This window comes from Hypanus sabinus, chromosome 9, assembly GCF_030144855.1.
Source record: "Hypanus sabinus isolate sHypSab1 chromosome 9, sHypSab1.hap1, whole genome shotgun sequence".
Taxonomy (NCBI): domain Eukaryota; kingdom Metazoa; phylum Chordata; class Chondrichthyes; order Myliobatiformes; family Dasyatidae; genus Hypanus; species Hypanus sabinus.
The window spans coordinates 1131200-1156007 of record NC_082714.1 but is presented as its reverse complement, the minus strand read 5'-3'; the positions used below and the strand labels follow the sequence as shown (position 1 = coordinate 1156007).

Genomic DNA, 24808 nt, shown 5'->3' with positions numbered 1-24808 from the left:
CGACTCCACCTTCAGAGCAGGTGACAAGGCAGCTCTAACAACAGCGAGGGCCAAACTGTCCCGAGCCATCAGAGGGGCAAAGCGTGCACATGCCTGGCGAATCCACAGCCACTTCCAGGACAGCGGTGACACGCGGCACATGTGGAAGGGCATCCAGGACATCATCAACTACAGGACAACATCACCTGACTGTGCAGGCGATGCCTCCCTCCCAGATGCGCTGAATAACTTCTATGCCCATTTTGAAGTGGAAAATGGTGTGGCGGTGAGGAAGTCCACCCTCCCTACAAATGACCAGGTGCTGTGTCTCACCGTGGCCAACATGAGAAGAACCCTGTGCAGGGTCAACCCACGGAAGGCTGCTGGACCAGACAACATTCCTGGCAGAGTGCTCAGAGGATGTGCAGACCAGCTAGCAGATGTTCTCACTGACAACTTCAACATCTCCCTGAGCAGTGCCACCATTCCAACGTGCTTCAAGGCTGCCACCATCGTCCCCGTGCCAAAGAAGTCTTCAGTGTCCTGCCTAAATGACTACCGTCCCGTTACACTCACATCCATCATCATGAAGTGTTTCGAGAGGCTCGTCATGAGGCATATCAAGACCCTGCTGCCCCTCTCACTGGACCCCCTGCAGTTTGCGCACCATCCCAACTGCTCAGCAGACGATGCCATTGCCACCACCCTCCACCTGGCCCTAACTCACCTGGACAAAAAAGACACGTACATTCAGATGCTGGTCATAGACTTCATTTCAGCATTCAACACAATCATCCCTCAGAAACTGATTGGAAAGCTGAGCCTACTGGGCCTGAACATCTCCCTCTGCAACTGGATCCTAGACTTCCTGACTGGGAGACCTCAGTCAGTCCAGATCGGGAGCAGCATCTCCAACACCATCACACTGAGCACGGGGCTCCCCAGGGCTGCATGCTCAGTCCACTGCTGTTCACTCAGCTGACCCATGACTGTGCTGCAACACACAGCTCGAACCACATCATCAAGTTCACCGATGACACGACCGTGGTGATCAGCAAGAACGACGAGTTAACTCACAGAAAGGAGGTGCAGCAGCTAACGGACTGGTGCAGAGCCAACAACCTGTCTCTGAATGTGAACAAAATAAAAGAGATGGTTGTTGACTTCAGGTGGGCATGGAGCGACTACTCCCTGCTGAACATTGACGGCTCCTTGGTAGAGATCATTAAGAGCACCAAATTTCTTGGTGTTCACCTGGTGGAGAATCTCACCTGGTCCCTTAACACCAGGTCCATAGCAAAGAAAGCCCAGCAGTGTCTCTACTTTCTGCAAAGGCTGAGAAAAGTCCATCTCCCACCCCCCATCCTCATCACATTCTACAGGGCTTGTATTGAGAGCATCCTGAGCAGCTGCATCACTGCTTGGTTTGGAAATTGCACCATCTCAGATCGCAAGACCCTGCAGCAGATAGTGAGGTCAGCTGAGAAGATCATTGGGGTCCCTCTTCCTGTCATCACGGACATTTCCACTACACGCTGCATCCGCAAAGCAAACAGCATTATGAAGGACCCCGTGCCCCCCTCATACAAACTCTTCTCCCTCCTGCCATCTGGGAAAAGGCACGGAAGCATTTGGGCTCTCATGACCAGACTGTGTAACAGCTTCTTCCCCCAAGCTATCAGGCTCCTCAAATTATCAGAACCTGGACTGACACCTTACTGCCCTATTGTCCTGTTTATTATTTATTGTAGTGCCTGCACTGTTTTGTGCACTTTATGCAGTCCTGGGTAGGTCTGTAGTCTAGTGTAGTTATTTTTCTTTCTCTCTGTGTTGTTTTTTACATAGTTCAGTCTAGTTTTTGTACTGTGTCATGTAACACCATGGTCCTGGAAAATGTTGTCTCATTTTTACTATGTATTGTACATAGCAGTTATGGTCAAAATGACAATAAAGGTGTCTTGACTTGACTTGACTTGGTAACAGGGCAAATGTTACTGAGCTCGAAGTCTGGCAGTAGCCAGACTTTACTAAGCTCAAGGCTTAGTAACGGTGCAAACATTACTGAGGTCAATGGTTGATGATAGCACAGCTGTTACTGAGCTTAAGGCTTGGTAGTAGAGCAGACATTATTGAGCTTGAGGTCTGCAACAGGGTAGACCTTCCTGAACTTGTTGGCAAGTAATAGCACAGATTTCGCTGAGCTCAGGGGTTGGTAAAGGTTCAGACGTGACTGAATATGAGGGCAGGTAATATTGCGGACATTGCTGAGCTCAAGGATTGGTAGTAGGTGAGGCATTACTGAAATTGAGGTTTAGTAATCGTGGAGACAATACTGAGCTTGAGGGCTGATAATTGTGCAGACATTACTGAGCTTAAAGGTTGTAATACCGGAAACATTACTGAGCTCAAGGACTGGTAATAGCAGAGGCATTACTGAGATCAAGGTTTAGTAATATCAGAGACATTACTGAGCTGGGCTGGTAATCGCACAGACATTACTGAGCTCAAAGGTGGTAATAGCATAAATATTACTGAGCTCAGGGTTCAGCAATAGCGGAGAGCAGGTAATTTTGCAGATGTTACTGAGTCTGAGTACTGGTAATAGCATAGATGTTACTGAGCTCAAGGGTTGGTAATAATGAAGACATTACTAAGCTCAAGGGCAAGTAATCACATTGACATTAACAAGCTTGAGGGCTGGTAACAAGGCAGTCACTATTGAGCTCAAACCAATAGAGCAGATATTACTGAGCTTTGGGGCTGATTATAGAACAGACTTCACTGAGCTCGAGGGTATGTAATAACATAAACATTACTGAGCTCAAGGACCAGTAATAACATTGACATTAATGAGCTTACGGTTTGATAACAAGGCAGTCACTATTGAGCTCAAACCCTGATAACAGAGCAGACATTGAGCTCAAGGGTTAGTAATAACACAGACATTACTGAGCTTGAGGGCTCATAATATCACAGGTATTATCGAGTGCAAGGGCTGATTATGGAGCAGACATTATTAAGCTTGAGGGCTGGTATTAGCACAGATGTTACTGAACTCATGGATTGGTTATCATGCAGATATTACTGAGATTGAGGATTGGTATTAACGCAGACATTATTGAAATTGAATGTTGGTAATAGCGCAGACATTACTGAGTTTGAAGATTAGTATGTTATCTACACCACAGACCTTTAAAGGAGGTGACTTCACGGACAAAAGATGAAAAACAACAGATGCAAGAATTCTGAAGGCAAATCAGAAAATGCTTGCAACACTCAGCAGGTCAGGCACCATATGTGAAAAGTGAAATGATTCGAGACTGCCACACTTCGTCATAATTTTCCACTGATGTTGTCTGACCTGCTGAGTTCATCCAGCACTTTCTGTTTTGTCTTCAAAGATGTTGGACACTTTGTTTCTCATTGTCCATGCTCTGGAGATTCTGGAAGTATTCTGAGGGATCAGACAAGAACACATGACCCCACTGTTCAAGGGAATCAGGAATACTGACTGGACAGGCCAGTGTCCATGGTGGGGAAGTGCTGGAATCAATAATGAAGGATTATTGATAGGACTGTGCAGAGTCAGCAAGGATCTCAATGTTCCTCAACGTCAGTAGGACAAAAGAGCTGATTGTGGACTTCAGGAAGGGTAAGATGAAGGAACACGTACCAATCCTCGTAGAGGAATCAGAAGTGGAGAGAGAGCAGTTTCAAGTTCCTGAGTGTCAAGATCTCTGAGGACCTAACCTGGTCCCAAAATATTGATGCAGTCGTAAAGAAAGCAAGATAGTGGCTATACTTTATTAGGAGTTTGAAGGGATTTGGCATGTCAACAAATGCACTCAAAAACTTCTATAGTTGTACTGTGGAGAGCATTCTGACAGGCTACATCACTGTCTGGTATGGAGTGGCTACAGCACAGGACCAAAAGAAGCTGCAGAGAGTTGTAAATCTAGTCAGCTCCATCTTGGGTACTAGCCTACAAAAGTACCCAGGACATCTTTAGGGAGCGGTGTCTCAAAAAGGCAGCATCCATTATTAAGGACCTCCAGCACCCAGGGCATGCCCTTTTCTCATTGTTACCATCAGGTAGGAGATACAGAAGCCTGAAGGCACACACTCAGTGATTCAGGAACGACTTCTTCCCCTCTGCCGTCTGATTCCTAAATGGACATTGAAGCTTTGGACACTACCTCACTTTTTTTTAATATACATTATTTCTGTTTTTGCACATTCTTAAAAATCTATCCAATATACATTATTTATTTATTTATTTATTTATTATTATTATTATTATGTCTTATTTTATTTATTATTTTTTTCTCTTTGCGTGCTATATTATGTATTTCATTGAACTGCTGCTGCTAAGTTAACAAATTTCACATCACATGCTGGTGATAATAAACCTGATTCTGATTCTGATTCAAAGTACATTTATTATCAAATTATGTCTTCTTGCAGACAGCCATAAAACAAAGAAACATAATAGAATTTGTTAAAAACCCCACACCACAAAGGCTGTCAAACATTCAACATGCAAAAACAGAACAAATTGTGCAAACAATGAAAAAGTAAACAAACAATCCACAGAACATGAACCAAAAAGACTCTAAAAGTGAATCCACAGCCATGGAGCCAGTTCAGCACTGAGGTGAGTGAAGCCTCATGGAGTAGTGAGCTAAACATTGGATCGTCCTTAGCCTTGAAGTCTTCGTCTACTTAATCTGTGTCAGCACTTAAATCATTTCTGAAACCAGAGGGGGTAACTTCACTCACCCCACTTCACTTCCCACAACCTATGGAGTCACTTTTAAGAACTTTTCATCTTATCTTCTCGATATTTATTGCTTGCTTATTTATTAGTATTATTATTTTATTATTATTATTATTTCTTTATTCTTTTTTGTGCATTTGCACATTTTGTTGCCTTTTGCACTCTTGTTGTCCACCCTGTTGATGTGGTCTTGCATTGATTCTGTTATGGTTATTATTGTAATATGGATTTATTGAATATGGCCAAAAGAAAATGAACCTGAGAGTTGTATAGAACATAGAAATTTACAGAATATTACAGGCCCTTCAGTCCACAATGTTGTGCCAACCATGTCATCTCTAGAAACTGCCTAAAATCTCCCTAGCGCATAAGCTTCTATTTTTCTAAGCTCCAAGTACCTATCTAAGAGGCTGTTAAAAGACCCTATTGTATCCACTTCCACCGCTGCCACTGGCAGTGCATTCCATGCACTCACCATTCTCTGTGTGATAAACTTACCCCTGACATCCCCTTGGTACCTGTTTCCAAGCACCTTAAAACTATGCCCCCGAGATAGCCATTTCAGCCCTGGCAAAAAGCCTCTGGCTATCCACACGATCAATGCCTCTCATCATCATATACACCTCTATCAGGTCACCCCTCATCCTCCATCGCTCCAAGGAGAAAAGGCTGAGTTCACTCAACCTATTCTGATAAGGCATGCTCCCCAATCCAGGCACCATCCTTGTAAATCTCCTCTGCACCCTTTCTATGGTTTCCACATCCTTCCTGTAGTGAGGTGACCAGAACTGAGCACAGTACTCCAAGTAGTATATGGTGATATATATGTACTTTGATAATAAATTTACTTTGAACTTTGAACTTTGAACAATGAATCTTTTTTTTAAATTCTGGGTCCCAAAATTCCAAACTTGCCTGGTCTGCTCCAGCAATGGCCATTATGGCCGTACCTGTATTCTTCAGAGTACAGTTTTCCAAATCCTTCAGGATTCTGCCAAAATGCCAGATCATTCAGATGGTTCAAAAGCACACCTCCCAAAGAGAAATTACAGGCTGTGAATTGCAGTGATTATGTTCCAGAAAGAGTATATTTAGTAGAATAGCTAGAAGTTTTGTTTCTGCTTTGACTGATCTCCTGGAGTTTAAGGATGTGAATGCTGCAGGGAAATCTGCAGATAGGGTATGTTTGGGTTTAAAGAGGCTGGAAAGAGTGCAGAGGAGATTTATGAGAATTTTATTGGGACTTGAGGTACTGAGGTTGGGACTTCTTTTGTTGCTGCTTAGGAGAACGAGGGGTGATCTTATGGAGGTGCTTAAATTCAGAATCAGAATCAGGTTTATTATCACTGGCATGTGTCAAGAAATTTGTTAACTTAGCAGCAGCAGTTCAATGCAATGCATGATAACATAGAAAGATAGATCAATCGATCAATTACAATGTGTGTGTGTGTGTGTGTCTGTGTGTGTGTGTGTGTGTGTGTGTGTGTGTGTGTGTGTGTGTGTGTGTGTGTGTGTGTGTGTGTGTATAAGTAAATATATATATTGAATAGATTATAAATAGTGCAAAAACAAATAAAATATATTTTTAAAAAAGTGAGGTAGTATTTGTGGGCTCAATATCCATTTAGGAATTGTGTGGCAAAGGGGAAGAAGTAGTTCCTAAATGCTTCCTAAATGACAGCTTCAAGCATTTTCCCGACTACAGATGTTAAGCTAACTGGCCTATAGTTGCCAGTTTTTTGCCTACATCCTTTTAAAAAAAGTGGCGTGACATTTGCTGTCTTCCAATCTGCCAGGACCTGCCCAGAGTCTAGAGAGTTTTGATAAATGATTACCAATGCATCTACTATAACCTCTGCCAATTCCTTCAGCACCCTGGGATGCATCCCATCAAGACCAGTCTTTAGCTAAAGAAATTTCTCCGCTTCACTGTTTTGAAAGGGCGCCCCTCGATCCTGAGGCTGTGCCCTCTTGTCCTAGACTCTCCCACCATGGGAAACACCCTTTCCACATCTACTCTGTCTGAACCTTCCAACATTTGAAAGATTTCAATGAGGTCCCCCCCCCATCCTTCTGAATTCCAGTGAGTACAGGCCCTGAGCTATCAAACGTTCCTCGTATGATAACCCTTTCATTCCCAGAATCATCCTTGTCACCTCCTCTGGAGCCTCTCCAATACCAGCACATCTTTTCTAAGATGAGGGGCCCTAAGCTGTTCACAATATTCAAGGTGAGGCCAGTGCCTTATTAAAGCCTCAGCATCACGTACTTGCTCTTGTATTCTAGACCTCTTGAAATGAATGCCAACGTGGCATTTGTCTTCCTCAGCAGAGATTCAACCTGCAAGTTAACCTTCAGGGTGTTCTGCACAAGGGCTTGCAAACCTTCTGCATCTCAGATTCCTGGATTTTCTCCCCATTTAGAAAATAGTCTGCACATTTATTTCTACTACCAAAGTGCATGACCGTACATTTTCCAATGTTGTATTTCATTTGCCACTTTCTTTCCCATTCTCTGAATCTGTCTAAGTCTTTCTGCATCCTACCTGTTTCCTCAACACTACCTGCCCCTCCACCAATCTTCATATGATCTGCAAACTTGGCAACAAAGCCATCTATTCCATCATCTAAGTAACCTATATACAGCACAAACAGAAGTGGACCCAACACCGACCCTTGCGGAACAACTCTAGTCACTGGCAGCCAATCAGAAAAGGATCCTTTTATTCCCACTCACTGCCTCCTACCAATCAGCCAATGTTCTAACAGTGCAAGTAACTTTCCTTTAATACCATAGGCTCTTAACTTGGTAAGCAGCCTCATGTGGCACCTTGTCAATGGCCTTCTGAAAGTCCAAATAACATCCACTGCATCCCCTTTATCTATCCTACTTGTAATCCAACAGCTTCCTCAGGCAGGATTTTCCCTGAAGGAAACCATGCTGACTTTGTACTATCTTGTCCTGTGTCACCAAGTACTCTATCACCGCATCTTTAACAATTGACAGCAACATCTTCCCAAACACTGAGGTCAGGCTAACTGGTCTATAATTTCCTTTCTGCTGCCTTCCTCCTTTCTTAAAGGGTGGAGTAACATTTGCAATTCTCTAGTCCTCTGGCACCGTGCCAGAGTCCAATGATTTATTCGAAAAAACTTTTACTATCCACTTTGATATTATTTGCTAGCTTGCTTTCATATTTCATCTTTTCCCTTCTAATGATTTTTTTTAGTTGCTCTCTGTAGGTTTTTGAAAACTTCCCAATCCTCTATCTTCCCACTAATTTTTGCTTTGTCTTATGCCCTTCCTTTTGCTTTACAATAGCTTTGATTTCTCTTGTCAGCCATGGTTGTACTATTTTACCATTTGAGTACTTCTTCATTTTTGGAATACACATGTCCTGTACCTTCCTCATTTTTTCCCAGAAACACACGCCGTTGCTGCTCTGCTGACATCCCTGAGAGCAGCTCCTTCCAATTTATTTTGGCCAATTCCTCTCTCACACCACTGTAATTTCTTTTACTCCACTGAAATACTGCTACATCAGACTTTACTTTCTGTCTATCAAATTTCAAGTTGAACTCAACCATATTGTGATCACTGGTTCCTAAGGGTTCTTTTAACTTGAGCTCCCTAATCGCCTCCGGTTCATTACATAACACCCAATCCAGTATAGCTGATATGGGTTTAGAGGGATATGAGTCAAACACCCCAAACAGCCTGTGCTTATCCGTGGACTACCATGAGAAGTGGTTACAGCACATATAACTGTGGCAGTAGTTTGGCAGCTTGATTGGTATCATCCTATTGGGCTGCAGGCTCTCGCTCTGTGTGACCATGGTCCGACTGTTGACTGATCCTAATACAGTCGAACAGAGGAACAGGCCCTTCAGTCTACTGTCTTGTGGCAAACTAATTAAACTAGTCCCTGCTGCCTTCACGATGTCTATATCCCTCCAACCTCTGCTCCTGTACCCATCTAAGAGCCTCTCACACACGTTTCTCTTGTATTTGCCTCCAGCATCAGCCGTGGCAGCTCGTTCTTTTCTGGCCTGGGTCCCTGAAGTGGCAGACTACCCAGATCCATTCTGCAGCCTCATCCCTAACCATCTTGTTTCTGCTCTTCCAGCTGTGCATCAGTAGCAGAACATCTGCACGGGAGATTGTGACATTGGTTATAAGAGAAACGAATGAGGCAGTGAGGAGGGTAAGAGGAAGGCCAGGAGTCCACCTGTACCGAGAAGACCAACTAGAAAACTTCGGCCTGGTCTTGCTGATGGACAACACAGAGAAGTGGATACAGGATGATGTTTCACCCCTCTCACTGCAGAACCCCTGGACCAAAGGCCGGCTATGTGTCCGCATGAGAGGGTGTTCCCCATCGCTCACTCCACAAGGGACAGCAACAGCTGTGTGAGATGTGGAGGGCCATGCCCATGACTGTGGACCCCATCTGTTCTCTGTCCAGCCAAAGCCCAGTCAGCACTTAGGGAGAGCAGTATTTATCTCACCTGCACAATCAACTGTTCCACTGGACTGATGCATACACAGAGCAGCATTATTCTGGGGTGTGGTATTCATGATTTATACAAAGGCAGCGGTTTCTTTGGGATGTGCAACATGTACAATGTGTACAAGATGGGAATCGGTGAGTCTGACAGCTTTCACTGTCTACACTGGTTTTCACAACCAGTCCTCACAACCGTTCCACTAGTGGCTTCAGCAACACAGTGAAATAGTCCCAAGAGGGCACCTGACAATGCGTTCAGTGATAAGGGTGCGAGGTGTTTGCTAGTTGTTGGTCCTTGAATGAGTGAGCCCCAGGATGTGGTGTAGAGGCAGGCTGAGCAAGAGCTTTCTAGTTTATGCCATCTGCTCCTCTCCCACAAAAATCAGCAATACAGTTCCCCTCTCCTTCTCTCTGGAGCCATTCCCCATTCTGGTTCTCTTCTCACTCCTTTCTCCTCACTTGCCCATCTCTTCTCTCATGTTCCTCTCCTCCTTCCCTTTCTCCCATCATCCACTCTAGTCTCCTATCAGCCCTTTATCTCATCCACTTATCACCCAGCTTCTCACTTCATCCCCCCCTCCCTCCCCTAGCCACCTACCTCCTCACCTGGTCTTATCTGTCACCTACCAGCTGGTACTCCTTTTTCTGCCTCACCTTCTTATTCTGGCTTCTTCCCCATTCCTTTCAGGTCCTGGCCCAAAATGTCAACTGTTTATTCCCCTCCATAGATGCTGCCTGACCTGCTTAGTTTAGTGTGTGTGATTTTGTATTTCTAGCATCTGCAGAACCTCTTGTGCTGATGTGTTAGTGAAGGTTTAATTGATGGATCTGACCAGAAGGCTCCCTGCTTTAATCACCATTGTACCTGTGACATCTCCTGCCTGGGCCAGTAACATTCCCTTCAATTCAGGAATATGTTGTTGAAGGTTGTTAGTGATGCTTTGCTCCCTGAAATGTGACAATGATGTTGTGCTATTGTGGTGTGAACTTCTGAGGTTGCATTGTCTGTACATTATCACACATCCTTTAGAAAGCTGTCCGATGGGAATGAAACAGGAATCCAGAGCAAAGTCTCTCATTCAGCAAGCGGGAGAATCCGCGGCTGAACAACGAGGAAGTCAGGTTCCCTCAACTTTTGTATTGGCCCCTGGTCCCTGGAGGAGCCATGCACAGATTCCCCCATAAGCCAGCACTGTGGGTCAGGAGAGCAGTGATGCACGTCAAGGTTCTATGTGACTTCAGCCATCCACTCGGCGCTGCGGCGGTGAGCAATCTCCCCAGATCAGTACCCTGATGGGGAGGGAAAGGCAACTGATACTCATTGTCTGCACACATGTCAGAGACACTGGGAATAACACACTCAAACACACAGACTGATGCACATCCCAGCAGCCAGCTCCACTTCCCCATGTCTATATACACTCCCTGTCTGGGAGTCCTTTTGCACAGTTGTAGGGGGCAGTCCACAGACCCCACCACTGTCACCAGGGCCTGAGAGCAGCAAGGAGACCATTCCTCCACAGCTCCCTGCCCTGCACTAGGGTTCACTTTGTGTGTTTGTTCAAGGTCTCAGTCATAGCCCTAGTGGGATCTGGGCTTTTCCAACTGTTTGTAGTTCACCACAGCAGCTTGCAGAATGTGAGACAATATGGACCAGGAACCAGTGCAGGAACAGGGCCCAATGTAGGACCCGGCATAGTACCAGGAGCCAGTGTAAGACCAGGGCCCAAGCGCAGGACCAAGAGCCAGTGCAAGATCCAGCATAGGAGCTGGAGCCAATGCAGGACCCAGCGTAGGGTCAGAGCCCAATGCAGGACACATTGTGGAAGCTAGATACGAGACATTCTGCATGCAGTACAGTATGTGTGAGCATCATTACTTTCCACAAGTTCTCAACACTGGTTGTGGGGCATTTCTACCTTTCCCCCTCCCCTCTCCCTCACCCTCTCTCTCTCTCTCTCCCCCCCATTCTCACTCTTGCTAACCTCTCTTTTTAGCCCTCTCTTGTGCTCTCTTTACCTCTCCCTCTCTCTTCCTCTCTTCCCTTTGTCATCCATCTTTCACGCCCTTTTCACTCTCCCTCTCACTCTGTCCCTCTCTCTCCCTTTCTCCCTCCCTCTCTCTTTGCCTCTCTTCCCTCTCCTCCCTCTCCCCATCTCTCTTTACCCCTCCCTTTCTCCCCCTTTTCCTCTCTTCCTCTCTCCCTTTCTCCCCCTTTTCCTCTCTTCCTCTCTCCCTTTCTCCCCCTCCCTCTCCCCCATCTGTCTCTCTCTCTCTCTCTGGTATTATTCAAATCACAGCTGTACTTGTTTTCCCTCTGACATCATTGCTCGCTACACATCCGCACTAATCAGTTCAGTCACACTATCAGCAGGGCACAATTCATCTCTCTGAACCATTCTCTCCTCACCCTCTCCTCTCCCCCTTGTGCCTGAGTGAGCTCAGTCAGAGCCGTATCCTCCCTTTGCCAGCAATCCATGTCTGATGGGAAATCAGTGAAAGGGAACTGAAGTAAGTACCAGGCGTAATCTGGTTAGGAGACAGAGAGAGAGGGAGAGAGAGAGAGGAGAGAGAGAGAGAGAGAGAGAGAGAGAGAGAGAGAGAGAGAGAGAGAGAGAGAGAGAGAGAGAGAGAGAGAGAGAGAGAGATATGGCAGTGTAAAACCTGGAGAGCTGGATCTGAGATCTGTGCGGATGGGACTGTTAGGAAGGGAAGGTCACTGTTGGACAGCCTGAGAGACAGGAGCAATATTGGAGTACACAGGAACAGAACACGTGCTTGTGGGCTTGCTGGCATCCCTTCGGTGCGGTTAGGAAGTGGAAGGGTCTGTGGTTTACCCTTCCACTACTGGGGAATCTATGAACAAGGCAGACTGGAGAAAACACTGACCACAAACTCACTGCATCCAAACAAACCAAGAAGAAAAAATAGAAAGCAGAGACAGGCTGGGCATGATCACAGGAGATTCTGCAAATGCGGGAAATCCAGCACAACAAGCACACAGTTTATGGGGAGGGGGGAGTTCACTAAACAGTCAGCATAGATACTACCTGACCTGCTGAGTTCCTCCAGTATTTCATGGTTGTTGTCTTGGGAAAGATGTGGTGTGGTGAGCACAGATGCAGGCTGGAGCAGCAGAGTGAGTGTGATACACTTCACTAAGGGGCTCTGAGCCCCTCCCCTAACAGGACATTGCATCTCAATCCAGAGTCCTATTACATCACAGTGAAATATCTCAAAGGATTGTCTCTTCAGACTCTTGCAGTGAGCTAATAAGATCAAATTACAAGCTCTGGACTCTGAAACACTGTCAGGCAACATCTGTAGAGAAAGGAACCAGTTTATGTTTTGGGACAGGGTCCCCTCCTTTCATCTCAAGCATGTTGTGCTACGTCTTTAGCTTGTTGGAAGAGCAGCCAAAGGGAGAGTGGCAGAGGGAGTTAAACTGAAGCTTGGGTGCTTTGCTGGTCCTGAACGGTATTGACCCCACTGAACTCTACAGCAGTAGATAATCCCCTGCGACATTACCACCAGGTCACTCCTCTCCTCTCAGATTCTCGAGGAATACTTCATCCAACATGCCACACCGCACTCAGCATGCCCCTCCACCACCAGTACTCTTCTCATGAAACCTTCCTACAAAACAGCAGGACACACAACACCAGCCCCTCCACTAAACAGTGTCCCAAAAGCTCATTCCACTTGAACCAAAGATTCCCATTTATTATAATGGCTTTTCTGCTCCCTATACACCTCTGTAGTCCTGGAAAAACCAAACATAGATTATGAGACACCAAGCTGAATATCTTATTCATGTAAGACATAACAGGAGAGTGAACAGAAATAAAACTCGCGTTCAAGCCGCCAGTTATAACTCAAATCAATTTCAAATTCTCCCGGTATATGAACAATGCTGGACAGACACAGAGTGAGGCTTCCTCCACATTATCTCATCACACACTCCCAGGGTCAGACACAGAGTGATGTTCGTCCACACCATGCCATCACACTCTTCTGGAACAGGAATAAATGAGTCAAATTTAACTCCAAGTTTTGGGTTTTGGGTTTTAGAAGTGTCCCCACTGTGGTTCTCTCTGCTTTGAATGTGATATTTAGCATTGTGGTTGGATTCCCTTTGTGATCAAATGACAAAGTCATTTTGTGAAGAATGTTTGGAGACAACAAACAACACAACTTGTGTTTATGTAACCGTGATCAGAGCCAAGTGTCTGAGTGAAAGGATGACATTTACTCTTGCTGCAAGACTACTCCACAGTGTGGGAACAGCCATGTTAGCCAGATGCGTTTACTGAGATTTGGGAAGGGGAAACAGCGTGGAGAAGTACAGGGCAGCAAAGGTCCCAATACTGCAGACGAGGAAGTTTGGATGGGCAGAACTGAAGCTTCAGAACAAACTCTTTGAGAAAAACACAATTCTTCCCAAGAGGGAAGGCACCAGGTACCAATATCACATTGTCAGTAGAGTGATAGATATGGAGCAGGATTAAACAACTCTGCCATGGGTCATTCACAAACTCCATGGAAACACAGGAGATTTTGCAGATACTGGAAATGCAGAGTAACACTCAGCAGATGGGGACATCCTCTTCACTGTCAGGTTTAAAGACTGATCTCTCATTGATGTTTGGTTTGTTGTGTTCCTGTTACTTCTCTGAACCCTGCGTTGTGAGCTGTGCATGAATTACTGTGACGTGTGTGGTAACCATACAATTAGAAAATCTTCCAAACAATTAAAAATTATTTTTCTGAGACCAACATATTCTGTATATCTCATCTCTTCCAGAGAAAGCATCTTCAGTGACACACCAACGAATTTAACAGCAAGAGAGTCATTCCTGCCACACCCTTGAAAACACACTCCCTTGAGAAAACTAGCTAAATACAGAGTGGGACCCACTCCACACAGTCCCACAGTCAAATACACTCACTCCACACAGTCCCACAGTCAAACACAGAGTGAGACTCACTCCACACAGTCCCACGGTCATATACAGAGTGAGACTCACTCCACACAGTCCCACGGTCAAATACAGAGTGAGATTCACTCCACACAGTCCCATGGTCAGGCACAGAGTGAGATTCACTCCACACAATCCCATGGTCAGGCACAGAGTGAGACTCACTCCACACAGTCCCACGGTCAAATACAGAGTGAGATTCACTCCACACAGTCCCATGGTCAGGCACAGAGTGAGAATCACTCCACACATTCCCACAGTCAAATACAGAGTGTGACTCACTACACACAGTCCCACAATCGGGCACAGAGTGAGACTCACTCCACACAGTCCCGCGGTCAAATACAGAGTGAAACTCACTCCACACAGTCCCGGGGTCAAATACAGAGTGAGACACTCCACACAGTCCCACCATCGGCACAGAGTGAGACTCACTCCACACAGTCCCAGGGTCGGGCTCAGAGTGAGACTCACTCCACACATTCCCACAGTCAAACACAGAGTGAGACACACTCCACACAGTCCCACGGTCAAATACAGAGTGAGACACACTCCACACAGTCCCACGTTCAGGCACAGAGTAATACTCACTCCACACAGTCCCACAGTCAAATACAGAGTGAGACTCACTCCACACGGTCCCACGGTCAGGCACAGAGTGAGACTCACTCCACACGTTCCCACGGTCAGGCACAGAGTGAGACTCACTCCACGCAGTCCCACGGTCAGACACAGAGTGAGACTCACTCCACGCAGTCCCACGGTCAGGGACAGAGTGATACCCACACAACACACTCCTGCAGTCTGACACAGAGTGAAACTCCATTCACATTGTCCCATCACACACTCCAGGGGTCAGGCAGAGTGAAGCTCCCTCCACACCATCCCATCACACAGCATTAGGGTCAGACAGTAAAGCTTCCTCGGCACTGTTCCACCACACTGTCCTGTGGTCAGACACAGATTGAAGCTCCCTCCACACTGTCCCGGGGTCAGACACAGTGTGAAACGCCATTCACATTGTCCCACCACACACTCCAGCGGTCAGACACAAAGTTAAGATCCCTCCAAACCATCTGATCACACCCTCCCAGGGTCACACAGAGTGAAACTGCCTCCACACCATCCCAACACACAGGCCTAGGGTCAGACACAGAGTAAAGTTCCCTCTGCACTGTCCCACCACATACTCATGGGATCAGACACAGTGAAGATCCCTCCATACCACTCCACCACATAGTCCTGTGGTCAGACACAGAGAGAAACTCCTCCATACACTCCTGGGGTCAAACACAGAGCGAAGCTCCCTCTACACCATCCTATCACAAACTCCCAGTATCAAACTCAGAGTGAAGCTCCCTGCACATCGTCCTATCACACAATCCTGGGGCCAGGCACATAGTGAAGTTCCCTCCGCCCTGTCCTACTACACACTCCTGGGGTCAGACACAGTATGAAGCTCATCCACACTGTCCCATCACACACCTGAGATCAGAAACAGAGTGAAGTTTGGTCAGGGGTCCAGTGCTCTGGAACCTTCTGTCCAAATAGGACTGGAACCCCTCATGCCAGGGTCAGGAAATTAGGGTTTTCCAGGTGATGTTGGAGGTTCTTTGGCCTCCAGTCCTCTGGACAGCATCCCTGGAGATAGAAAATGCAATGCCCTATAAGATCAATACCTTCACTGAAACCCCAAACAACATACAGTTAATGTTCCTCAGACAATATACGCTTTCATGGAGAGGATATACCAGGTTACCACATATCAACTTATTATGTCTGAAAAAGATATTGTTTACCCACTTTGATGGTATGAGTTGGACAGGTCTGACAGGGATACTACTGATAGACTTTGGCGTCAGGAGAAGTACAAGTCAGGCCCAGGTATTGCTGACCCAGTCTGATGTCAGGAGATGGGCGAGTCTGACAGAGATATTGCTGACCCAGTCTGATGTCAGGAGATGGGCGAGTCTGACAGAGATATTGCTGATACACGCTGATGTCAGGAGATGGATGAGACAGAGATATTGCTGACCCAGTCTGATGTCAGGAGATGGGCGAGTCTGACAGAGATATTGCTGACCCAGTCTGATGTCAGGAGATGGGCGAGTCTGACAGAGATATTGCTGACCCAGTCTGATGTCAGGAGATGGGCGAGTCTGACAGAGATATTGCTGACCCAGTCTGATGTCAGGAGATGGGCGAGTCTGACAGAGATATTGCTGATACACGCTGATGTCAGGAGATGGGCGAGTCTGACAGAGATATTGCTGATACACGCTGATGTCAGGAGATGGATGAGACAGAGATATTGCTGACCCAGTCTGATGTCAGGAGATGGGCGAGTCTGACAGAGATATTGCTGACCCAGTCTGATGTCAGGAGATGGGCGAGTCTGACAGAGATATTGCTGATACACGCTGATGTCAGGAGATGGGCGAGTCTGACAGAGATATTGCTGACCCAGTCTGATGTCAGGAGATGGGCGAGTCTGACAGAGATATTGCTGACCCAGTCTGATGTCAGGAGATGGGCGAGTCTGACAGAGATATTGCTGATACACGCTGATGTCAGGAGATGGATGAGACAGAGATATTGCTGATACACGCTGATGTCAGGAGATGGGCGAGTCTGACAGAGATATTGCTGATACACGCTGATGTCAGGAGATGGATGAGACAGAGATATTGCTGACCCACTCTGACTCAGCAGATGGATGAATCTGACATTGATATGACTGGCCCACAATGACGTATAGATATGGCTGAGTCTGAAGGTGAAAGTGAACCCATTCCAATGTCAGCAGGTGAACAAGTCTGATAGAGATATTGCTGACCTGTTCTGATAAGGCTGACACAGATATTGCATACCCACTCTGATGTCAGGAATTGGACAAGTCTGACAGGGATATTGCTGACTTACTCTGACACCAGGAGATGGCCAAGTCCAACACGAATATTTCTAACTCACTGTGACGGCAGGAGATGGACGAGTCTGATGAAGAAATAGCTGAACACTGACGACAGGAGATGTAGATGTCTGATCGACATATTGCTGACCCACATTGATGTCTGGAAATCGATGAGTTTGATGGAGATATTGTTGACCTACTCTGACATCAGGAGATGCATGCATCAGACATGCATATTACTAAACTACACTACCTTCAAGATATGGATGAGCTTGACAAAGATGCTGCTAATGAACTCTAACATCAGCAAATGGCTGAGTTTGACACGTATAGTGTTGACCTAATCTGACATCATGAGATGGACAATTCTGACGGAGATTTTGCTGACAAATCTGACATCAGGAGATGGCAAATCTGATGAGGATATTGCTGAATCAGTCTGATGTCGGGAGGTGGATGCATCTGATACTGATATTGCTGATCAGGAGTTGGACAAATCAGAAATGGATATTGCTGACACACTCTGACATCAGGAGATGGACGAGTCTGACAGAAATATTGCTGACCCACTCCAATGTCAAATGACAGATGAACAAGTCTGTCGCAGATATAGCTGACCCATTCTCAGGTCAGGAGATAGATGATTCTTATGGAGATATTGCTGACTCACTCTGACATCAGTAGGTGGACATACCCGATATTGATATTGTTGACCTACTCTGACATAAGGAGATGGACGATTATGATTTTACTACTGCTGACCCACTCTGATGTCAGGAGGTGGACATACCTGCTACTGATATTGTTGACCTACTCTGACATAAGGAGATGGACGATTATGATTTTACTACTGCTGACCCACTCTGACATCAGGAGGTGGACATACCTGCTACTGATATTGTTGACCTACTCTGACATCAGGAGGTGGACATACCTGCTACTGATATTGTTGACCTACTCTGACATCAGGAGGTGGACATACCTGCTACTGATATTGTTGACCTACTCTGACATCAGGAGGTGGACATACCTGCTACTGATATTGTTGACCTACTCTGGTGTCAGGAGGTGGACATACCTGCTACTGATATTGTTGACCTACTCTGACATAAGGAGATGGACGATTATGATTTTACTACTGCTGACCCACTCTGGTGTCAGGAGGTGGACATACCTGCTACTGATATTGTTGACCTACTCTGGTGTCAGGAGGTGGACATACCTGACGAAGATAGTCATGACTCGCTCTGACATCAGGAGAAGGACAGGTCTGACATGGATATTGTTGACCTACTCTGATGTCAGCAGATCAATGAGTCTGACAGAGATGTTGCTGACCTACTTGGAAGTGCAAAAATGGTCCAGTCTAATAGACAAATATTGTTGACCCACTCTGACATCATTGGATGAGTCTGACAGGGAATTTGCTAACACATCTGACATCAGGAGATAGACAATTCTGACAGAGATATTGCTGGTAATATAAATTGGGAGCAGATGTTCTCAGGGAAGTGCATGGCAGAAATGTAGCAAATGTTGAAGGAACATTTGCATGGTGTTCTGCATAGGCATGTTCCATTGAGGCAGGGAAAGGGTGGTTGGGTAAAATAACTATAGTGTACAAAGGATGTAGAAAATCTAGTTAAAAAGAAAAGAAAAACTTATGAAAGGTTCAAGAAACTAGGTACTGTTAAAGCTCTAGAAAATTACAAGGGTGCCAGGAAGGAGTTCAAGAATTAAATTAGGAGAGCTAGAAGGGGCCATGAGAAGGCCTTGGCGAGCAGGATTAAGGAAACCCCAAGGCATTCGACAAGTATGTGAAGAGCAAGAGGATAAGCCGTGGAGAACAGGACCGATCAGGTGCAATAGTGGAGATATGTGCATAGAGCTGGAGGAGGTAGCGGAGGTACTTAATGGATACTTTGCCACAGTATTCAACAGCATTGGCAATTATGGGGATGACTTACAGTGGACTGAAATGCTTGAGTGTATAGACATTAAGAAAGAGGATGTGCTGCAGCTTTTGAAAAGTATTAAGTTAGATAGGTTGCCAAGACTGGATGAGATATACCCCAGGCTGCTGAGGGAAATGAGGGAGGAAATTGCTGAGCCTCTGACAATGATCTTTGCATTATCCATAGGGATGGGAGAAGTACCAGAGGATTGGAAGGTTGCAAATGTTGTTCCCTTGCTCAAGAAAAGGAGTAGAGATAACCCAGGAAATTATAGACCAGTGAGTCTTACTTCAGTGGTGGACAAGCTGTTGGAGAAGATCCTGAGAGGCAGGATTTATGAGCATTTAGAGAAACATAATATGATTAGGGATAGTCAGCATGGCTTTGTCAAAGGCAGGTTGTGCCTTATGAGCATGATTGAGTTCTTTGAGGGTGAACAAAACACATTGATAAAGGTAGAGCAGTGGATGTAGTGTATATGGATTTCAGTAAGGCATTTGATAAGGTTCCCCATGCGAGGCTCAATCAGAAAGTGAGGAGGCATGGGATCCAAGGAGACTTTGCTTTGTGGATCTTGGTCCAAAATTTCGACTGTTCATTTCCACGGATGCTGCCCGACCTGCTCCTTTCCTCCAGTGTGTTGTGCGTGTTGCTTTGACCCCAGCATTTGCAGAGTATTTTGTGTTTGTGGATCCAGAATTGGCTTGCCCACAAAAGGCAAAGGGTGGTTGTAAATGGTTCGTATTCTGCATGGAGATCGGTGACCAGTGGTGTTCCGCAGGGATCTGTTCTGGACCCCCTTCTCTTTGTTTTTTTTTATAAGTGACCTGGATGAAGAAGTTGAAGGGTGGGTTAGTAATTCTGCTGATAACACAAAAGTTGGTGGTGTTGTGGATAGTCTGAAGGATTGTCAGAGGTTACAGCACAACATCAATAGGATGCAGAACTGGGCTGAGAAGTGGCAGATGGCGTTTATCTCAGATAAGTGTGAAGTGGTTCATTTTGGTACGTCAAATTTGAAGACAGAAATTAATATTAATGGTAAGACCCTTGGCAGTGTGGAGGATCAACGAGATCTTGGGGTCCGTGTCCATAGGACACTCAAAGCTGCTGCGCAGGTTGACAGTGTTGTTGAGAAGGTGTATGATGTATGGTGTGTTGGCCTTCATCAACCATGGAAATGAGTTCAAGAGGTAATGTTACAGCTATACAAGACCTTGGTTAGACCCCACTTGGAATACTGTGTTCAGTTCTGGTCACCTCACTACAGGAAGGATATGGATGCTATAGAGAGAGTGCAGAGGAGATTTACAAGGATGTTGCCTGGATTGGAGAGCATACCTTGTGAGAATAGGTTGTGTGAACTTGGTCTTTTCACCTTGGAGCGACAGAGGATGAAAGATGACCTGATAGAGGTGTATAAGATAATAAGAGGTATTGATCTTGTGGACACCCAGAGACTTTTCCCCAGGGTTGAAATGGCTAACACGAAGGTGCATAATTTTAAGGTGTTTGGAAGTAGTTACAAGGGGGATGTCAGAGGTAAGATTTTCACAGAGAGAGAGGTGGGTGTGTGGAATGCACTGCCGGCGAAGGTGGTAGAGGCAGACACACCAGGGTCTTTTAAGAGATTCTTAGATAGGTACATGGAGCTTAGACAAATAGAGGTCTATGCAGCAGGGAAATTCTAGGCTGTTTCTAGAGTAGGTTACATGGTTGGCACAACATTGTGGGCCAAAGGGCCTGTATTGTGCTGTGGATTTCTATGCTCTATGATTTACTCTGGCATCAGCAGTTGGACGAGTCTGACAGAGGTATTGCTGAGCACTTTGATGTCAGGAAATGGACAAGCCTAACCGGAGGTATTGCTCACCTACTCTGACATCAGCAGATGGTCGAGTCTGACAGAGGTATTGCTCACCTACTCTGACGTCAGGAGATGGTCGAGTCTGACAGAGGTATTGCTCACCTACTCTGACGTCAGGAGATGGTCGAGTCTGACAGAGGTATTGCTGACCTACTCTGACATCAGCAGATGGTCGAGTCTGACAGAGGTATTGCTCACCTACTCTGACGTCAGGAGATGGTCGAGTCTGACAGAGGTATTGCTCACCTACTCTGACGTCAGGAGATGGTCGAGTCTGACAGAGGTATTGCTCACCTACTCTGACGTCAGGAGATGGTCGAGTCTGACAGAGGTATTGCTGACCTACTCTGACGTCAGCAGATGGTCGAGTCTGACAGAGGTATTGCTCACCTACTCTGACGTCAGGAGATGGTCGAGTCTGACAGAGGTATTGCTCACCTACTCTGACGTCAGGAGATGGTCGAGTCTGACAGAGGTATTGCTCACCTACTCTGACGTCAGGAGATGGACAAGCCTAACCGGAGGTATTGCTGAGCACTTTGATGTCAGGAAATGGACGAGTCTGACAGAGATAATGCGGACTCACTCTGACATCAGGAGTTGGATGAGTCTGATGTAAATATTGCAGACCCCCTACTGACGTCACGATATGGATGAGACTGAAAGAGATATTGGTGAACCACTTGCAAGTCAGGTCTGTCTGAGATTTTGCTGACCACCCTGTTGTAAGGGAGATGGATGAATATGACACTGATATTCTTGACCTGCTCTGACATCAGGAGATGGGTGAGTCTGACGGAAATATAGCTGACCCACTCTAACATCAGGAAATGGTCGAACCTGTGTGTAGGAATGGGGTTAAGCTTGAATTCACAGAATCATGGGGTGAGCATTATATTAAAAAAATGGAATGGGTCTATCTTCCTTGTACTAGCTCTCAATAGGTCATGTCAGCAATGAGGAACCAATTGTGTCAGAGCTAATCGTCTAAAGGCAGTATTTGGTACTCTGATCAATGAGGAAACAATTGTCTAGGCGCTAATGTGTGAAAGATGGAAACAATGTCCAGAGACCACCTGATGTCGTGTGATGAGATTTACTGTATAAGTTGGAATTGTAACCTTGCATTAGCGGAGACATTGTGCGGAACGACTCCCCGTCAATTCACGAAATAAAGGCAGTAACTAGGTCTTTGCCTACTTTAGAGTCTGGTGACCAAGATGGGATCCTTATGAAACAGGATCACAATGAACCCATTTGTGAAACTTGCGTATCTTCGAGATCAGACCACAGTACCCACCCGTCAGACTTGCTTGAAAGATGGAAGTCAAGATCGAGTAGGGAGCAGAGCTGCCCCACCAGCCTGCCACCCTGAGTTCAGACACAGAACAAGATGGGGGTTGGAAGCTCTGATGAAAACATGGTATTAAAACGAATGCAATAAAACCTCGAGATTAGATATTGACCAAGGGAAAAGGATACAGGGATTGTATAGAGTATAAGATTGTACGTTTTTGAGGGTACGTCTTTGTATGTGTTTAGTTCCTTTGTAAAGAACAATTAACAGGTAGGTAAAATGGGTAACTGGAATGGTAAACCTCAGAAATAGAATCGGAAAAGTAATTCCGGATCAACAGCGCAGGCCAGGACTCGGCCTGCTGAACCTCTAACAACAACAACGACCATGAACAACGACATCCGAAAGAAGATAGAAAAATATACAAAGAGAAAAAGCTCTTCGGGGACCCGTTGGTTCCCTTGGGTCGCTGGCGGACAAGATTTGGTTGGAAACGGGAGATACCGGGTACTCTGCAACGTTTTCACGGAATCTCTGTGGGTGGCATTGTGGGGATTGGCTTTACGGCAGATCATTTGATCTAAAAAAAGATTCAGTATTGGCGAAATGAAACAAAAGCTAGGTACGGAGATCCTAATTGAGATTTAGAGTATATGATGTTGTATTCTAACAAATGGGGAGAGTTGGCTAAGTGACACCAGCCTCCAAAGGTTAAAAAAAGAGGAAGAACAAATTACACAAAAGGCCGAGGTGCTCCCATCAACACCCTCAGCTCTGATGGTCTCAGGCACCAGACTCTATCCTCGAATAGGACCCCCTTATCTGGAACTTCCAGGTGATATGGAAATAATAGAAATGGCTGTTGAGGTGTCCCGGCATCATGACCACCCACAGCAGCAGCAGCAACAGCCAAGGGAACGGCCAGTTCAGTCGGGACCAAGCATCCCTTCAGATTCCTGTTGGTATACGGTGCTCTACCTTTTTCTCTATATCACTGCATGAGAACAGTCAGCATCTGTTTATGTTTACATATAACAGACAGCAATATACATAGACAAGATAACCGCAGGGCTATACTGAAAGCCCAGCTGTCTATACAGCCACTGCCCGGGATGATCTAGCAAATTTACTTCTGCCCGGAGGCAGCATGATATTACAATATACAGGATGAGTTATTGTTGGCGTCATAGACACTGACTGGTTGTAGAGAAGACTGTGGCATTGCTGAATCATTTGGCCCCCTGAGGACATAGAGCCTCCCTGTCAAAATTACAACTCTGCCAACTTACAGTAACATATCTGGGGTATGTACTGAACAAGGGAACCTGCCGAATGGGGCCAGAGAATGTGTGATTACCATTGTGCAGGCTCCCAGATCTGCTACCAAACAAAATCGATGATGACTTTCCAAGGAATGACGAATTACTGCCGACATTGGACACCTACAGGTCGCAGTAACTCAGGCTGCACCTTATCCAATGGACTGAGGGTATGGAGCAGGCTGAAAGGTGCCCTAATTCAGGCCTCGCTTTGAGATTACAGCAAGTCATTCCAGCTGTATGTGAATGAAAAGGAGGGTTTCCAAGTGCTGTATTTAAGGGCAGTTGCAGTGACCGGGGAATGGTCGAGAAGGCTGTGCCATTAATACTAGACCATGCCTGTCCGGTACTGACACCTCATGCTGCATTGCTGCTCCTCAACCCAGCTGTGTCACTACATTTCACCACTGCCCGTCGCATGGGATACAAGGTCATCTTACTCAGCAAGTCAAATTTAACCTTTAAAAGAGCACCCACATTCAACATGGCTACGGAGTCCTCAGAACCCCATGACTGTAAAAGAAGCAGAGACCGTCACGTCACCACGATCCGACCCCTTGATAACTCAGATTTAATGCTCTTTACTGATGGCTCCTTTGGCAAGCCTAATGACCAGACTTACTGGCAGCCTGTGTAATAGTGACTCCTTTTAGTACTTCAGAGGTCGGATCAGCTGAGCTTTTTGCTCCAACACGAGCTTACATTCTAGCCAAAGAATGTAAACATCTGTACAGATTTAGGTACGCCTTCAGGGTGCTACATGACTTTGGGTCACTTCGGCAACATCGGGGGTTCATTGTGTCCGCGGGCAACCCCATCCAGCATATATATCTCATTAAGAATCTGCTACCAGCAGTGCAGTTGCCAAAACAAATTGCTGTCATTACATGCAAAGCTGACAGTAATGCCATAGACCCCATAACTAAAGGAAATCGCTGCTGCTGACACGGCTGTTAGAAAAGCCGTTGGTGCAGGAAAACTATGCTAGTACCAGGTACCTCTGTAACCCCCTACCACAAACCCACAAGATTTAATTTCCGCCCAAGACAGAACCCCGGAAAAGGAGAAGGGAGTATGAAGGAAAAACAGTGCTTTATGGACTCTGAGGGGGTCTGGAGACATCTGGATATCGCCCTTTGCCCCAGGAATCTCCTGCATTCCCTTGTTTGACTAGTACCTGGGAAAGGACATGTAGGTAAGGGGGTATTACATATCAA

The 24808-nt window shown here is 45.9% G+C and overlaps 1 protein-coding gene across 2 annotated transcripts in view; it reads left to right on the top strand.

The window, feature by feature from the left end:
* The window catches only part of LOC132398992 (ankyrin-repeat and fibronectin type III domain-containing 1-like), a 755630-nt gene extending 741597 nt beyond the window's left edge, over positions 1–14033 (top strand). For both annotated transcript variants that reach the window (XM_059978830.1, XM_059978831.1), the window contains one exon: positions 8883–14033. In XM_059978830.1, coding sequence (XP_059834813.1) covers positions 8883–9170 — 288 coding nt within the window. In that variant the 3' untranslated portion in view covers positions 9171–14033. The remainder of the gene's footprint in view (positions 1–8882) is intronic.
* Positions 14034–24808: the final 10775 nt, after the last annotated feature.